This window comes from Heterocephalus glaber, unplaced genomic scaffold (genome assembly GCF_053883595.1).
Source record: "Heterocephalus glaber isolate CG9 unplaced genomic scaffold, H.glaber_assembly_v1.0 deba00001744, whole genome shotgun sequence".
Taxonomy (NCBI): domain Eukaryota; kingdom Metazoa; phylum Chordata; class Mammalia; order Rodentia; family Bathyergidae; genus Heterocephalus; species Heterocephalus glaber.
This window is the reverse complement of record NW_028258450.1, coordinates 1,503,166-1,507,473: the sequence shown is the minus strand read 5'-3', so window position 1 is coordinate 1,507,473 and position 4,308 is coordinate 1,503,166. Positions and strand designations below refer to the sequence as shown.

At 57.5% G+C, this 4,308-nt stretch overlaps 1 protein-coding gene across 1 annotated transcript; it reads left to right on the top strand.

The window, feature by feature from the left end:
* Window positions 1-3,624, top strand: Lypd5 (LY6/PLAUR domain containing 5). The gene is made up of 5 exons (XM_013068588.3): window positions 1-154; window positions 1,464-1,592; window positions 2,132-2,308; window positions 2,489-2,635; window positions 2,853-3,624. The coding sequence occupies exons 1-5, from the start codon at window positions 94-96 to the stop codon at window positions 3,104-3,106; spliced, it is 768 nt and encodes a 255-aa protein (XP_012924042.2). The 5' UTR covers window positions 1-93; the 3' UTR covers window positions 3,107-3,624.
* Window positions 3,625-4,308: the final 684 nt, after the last annotated feature.

Genomic DNA, 4,308 nt, shown 5'->3' with positions numbered 1-4,308 from the left:
CCAGCCTGATGGCTTAGCAGGGAGAACCAGCCAGACAGCAAGTCAGAGTCGAGGCAGCTGTCCTGGGTGTCACACCTCAGCTCCACGCTCGCAATGGGGAGTCCCAGGGACATTCTGCTCTGTCTCTTTGGAACTGTGCTGCTCTTCCTGACAGGTACCTAAAATTTGAGTCCAATAGTAAGAAGGGCGTGTGGCCTGGACCCCCAGGTCTGAGGGAGGAGGCTGGGCCTGGACCCCTGGGTCTGAGGGAGGAGGCTGGGCCTGGACCCCCAGGTCTGAGGGAGAAGGCTGGGCCTGGACTCCTGGGTCTGAGGGAGGAGGGCTGAAGCTCAGACTCCTGAATCTTGGTGAGGAAAGCACCTAGAAACTCTCTCCACTTCATTTCCTCCATGCACATACACACCACATTCCTCCACTGTCTGTCATTTTCTCTGGCATCTGTCTTCCTGTGTACAACTAATTTGTGTGTCATTGTACATCTGTGGGACAGTTTGGTTCTTGCATGTGTCACTGTGTCCTTACAAGTTTCCATGCTTGTGTTTGTTTCTCTGGGCCAGATTTCAATGTCCATGTTTAAGAAAGTGCTTTAGGGGGTCTGTTTATCTCTGAACTTCACTGTCTCTATAAATGGTTTTAAACCATATTTTTATGGTTTTATTTCCACGTATCTCTAATTTTGCATAATCGTGGCCTCTCCTAACATTTGTGCATTTGTGTTTCTTGGGTCTGCGTTTCTCTTTGTCTCCATGTCTCGCCATTTCTGTCTCATTCTCTCCGGATATGTTTCCGGGTCCCTCGTGTTGTTACTGTTGTCACACATTCGAGATCGTCCTCCCAGGCCCGCCTCAGCTTCTGTGTGGCCAAGTGCTCAGGGCTGGGCCTGCGGCTGGGCATCCTCCCTGCAGGGCCCACTGAGTGTCTGGTGTGAGAACCCGGACCACCCAACAGCCACGTCCTGCTGTGTATTTGTGGGCTTAGCAGGAGCTGTGTCCGTTGTGAGTTTGCCCTGTGTCAGTGTGTGCTCTGTGTGTGGTGCTGGGGTAAGTGTGTGTGTTGTGGCCCAGCTCGCAGCTCACTCTGTCCTTGGTGGCACCGTGTGTCCCGGTGGCTGTCGTTTAGTGTCACTGTACCTTGTCGAGTGTGTGGTGGGAAGGATGAGCAGAGCAGGAGTGAGTGAATCATTTCCTCCTCCCTTATCAGCTCCATCTCTGAGACCTTCCTGGAGGAGGGTGGAGATCTGGGACAGCCCAGAGGAAAGAACTGGACTGGCAGCTGCAGTCCACAAGTCCTGGTGACACAGCTGCAGCTGTGACCTGCTGCAGCAGCGGACTCTATTTCCTGGCGAGCAGGCCTGGCACCCTCAGAGCAGGGCGGGCTGGCTGTGTGGCGGCATCTGCAGGGTTGAGCCATGTGCCAGGGACAGGCTCGTCACTGGCCCACTGACCACCCACACCCTCCCTTAGGGTCCCGAGCCCTGCAGTGCTACCGCATGGAGCATATCTACTTTGGCCACTTCGACCTCAGTGCCATGCAGTTGCCCAACGTCTCCTGTCCCCATGGATGCTCGGAGGTTGTCATGTCCCTGGACACTGGTGAGGGGCTGGAAGGAAGGGAGGAGAGGCCCAGGGATTTAGCTCAGTGGTTTCAATGCCTGCTGCGCAAGCGCAAGGACCGGAGTTCGATCCCCGGTACCAGGAAAAAAAAAAAAAAAAAAGAGAGGAGAAAGGGAGGAAAAGGGGGAACAGAGATGAAGAAGGGTGGGGGTTGGTACAAGTGGAGGGAAAGGGGTGGGTGTGGTCACACAGGCCTGTAATCTCGGCACTCTGGGAGGCTGAGGCAGGAAAATCACAAATTGGAGCCCAACCTCCCCAATTTAGCAATTTAAGGAGACTCCCTTCTCAAAATAAATAAAAATGAAGCGCTGGGGACTTGGCTCAGTGACAAGTCCTTGTCTTCAATCAGCAGTGCCACAGAAACAAAGAGGAAAGAAAGGATAAGGCTAGACAGAGGAGAGAGGAAGAAAAAAGTAGCTGAGGGTCCAGAGCTGGGGAGAGAAGAGCGCGGGAATGGACGGAGCAGAGCGGGGAGAGGGTGGACCGAGCCAAGCCCAGGGCCGCTCCCCCTGCCCCAGGGTACCGCACGCCGCTGACCGTGGTGCAGAAGGGCTGCTGGGAGGGCCCGATGACCGGCCAGATGCAGGAGCATCCGGAAGCGCTGCCGCCTGACTACTCAGTGGTGCGGGGCTGCGCGGCTGACTTCTGCAACTCCCGACTCCAGACCCACGACAGCCTCCCGGACCTGAGCCGAGGTGCGCGGAGGGCGGGGCGGTCAGAGGTTAGTGGGCGTGGCCTCCGCGGAGCACCTTCTCCCGCTGCTCTAGCGCTCCAGCCTCTGTTTTGAGCTGGGCAGGCACCCTGGTGCAGTGCGCAGCCCGCACTACCGTGCAGAGAACAATTAGCTGAAAGCGCTTGGATCCACTCTTTGGCAGCGCCGTCCCCACAGACCCTCAGCGGCACGGAGTGCTACGTGTGTTTGGGGGTCCACCCTGAGGACTGCTCAGTGGAAAAATCCCGCCGGGTGCAGTGTCATCGAGACCAGAGCGTCTGTTACCAGGGCAATGGCCGAATGAACACCGGTGAGGGGCTGGGAAGGTGGAAGGGCGGGGCAAGGGCTGGGGAGGTCGGGCAGGAGTGAGGGTAGAGGCGCCAGACAGGCCTGATGGGAGACCAGGACCCGGGCCTCAGGAGGAGACCTGGGTCGAGTTTGCGGGTCGGGGGCTGGCCCTGGTGTCCAAGGTGGAAGCTCAGACACAGATGTCCCTCGGTCTGAACCCTGCTCGCGGCCCGCCCCAGGCAACTTCTCAGTCCCTGTGTACATCCGAACCTGCCACCGGCCCTCCTGCATCGCCATGGGCACCAGCAGCCCCTGGACGGCCATCGACCTCAACGGCTCCTGCTGCCAAGGCAGCCTCTGCAATGGGCGCTCCCTGAACTTCAACGCAGCCCCGGCCGCAGCCCCTCCCCGGGCACCCCACGCCCTGGCCCTGCTCCTCACGACGGCCGCGCTGGCCAGTGCTCTGGGGGGACCCCTGGGGCTCTCCGCGTAGAGGATGCTGGGACCCGGACCTGCACCTCCTGCTCACTGTGCCAGCCTCTGTCACGGGTCTGCGGAGAACGGTGTGCAGACAGGAGGGCGCTCCCGTCCCTCCCGCCAGGCGCCTTCACCTCCCTCTCCCCTGCTTCCCCACCCCCCACGCTGCCTGCAGCTGGGCAGAAGGCCTGGAAGCAACTGGGCCGTGTCCCTGCCTCCCAGGGTAGGGACAGTCAGCCCGTCAGGCCCACCCAAACAGCCCTTTGTGTGTCACTCACAGCAGGCACTGCCAGGCCCTCCCTTCGGGGCCCTGTCACAGCTTCGGGACAGCCAGCATGGTGTCTCTAGTAGCATCTCCATGAGAGGCACCGAAAGCCGCCACCTTACTGTGAGAACTGGAACTGGGGGACCTCTGGGGGATCCCAGCTCTGTTCTTCAGCCTGGGGGTGGCCGGGAGCAAGTTGTTTAAACTCTCTGTGCCTCGTTTCCTCGCCTGTCAGGTGGAGGTGAAAATAAAGTCTAATGATGACAGGAGCTGCTTCACAGTGGTCGTGGAGAGGACTTAACGAGATCTACTTGTCATGCCTGAGGCACAGAAGGTGCCCAGTACAGTGGGCCCTTGACTTACAAACTCAATTCATTCTTGAGGGCTGGTTGTAACTCAAGTTGGTCAGCTGAAGGCTCAGGCTCCTCTACACAGCCTTCAAAGTCTCTCTCCTGTACAGACAGATCCCAGTGTCCTTAGAGAGACACTGGCCCAGGATTTCTCAACCCCACACAGGAAAGGATGTTATAATATTCCTTCCAGAACTCTTTAAGGGTTAAATCTGTATCTGAGAACATCTGGAAGCCCAAGTGGCCGGCATTTGGGTCATGACTCAAGACTTTGGTAATAAGTTAAAACTAAAATTCTGGTCATAACCCAAGTTGTTCATATGTCAGGCCAGTCATAACTTGAGGGTCCACTGTATAAGGGGGCTACTGTCATAAGCCACGTCACTGACCAGTGCACTGGGAGATTAATCCATGGCTGCATGACTTGAGCTCCTGTATTGGGGAAGAGAGGCCCAGGAGTCCCACCTCCAGCCCCAGGACCCATTTAGCAACCCCACCTCCCAAACACACACATGCTCAGTCATTTGACAGAAACACAAGCAAGACGAGCCTGGGGAGATCTGGCATGATTTCCTGGAGAAGGAAAATCCTGAGCAAAATTCC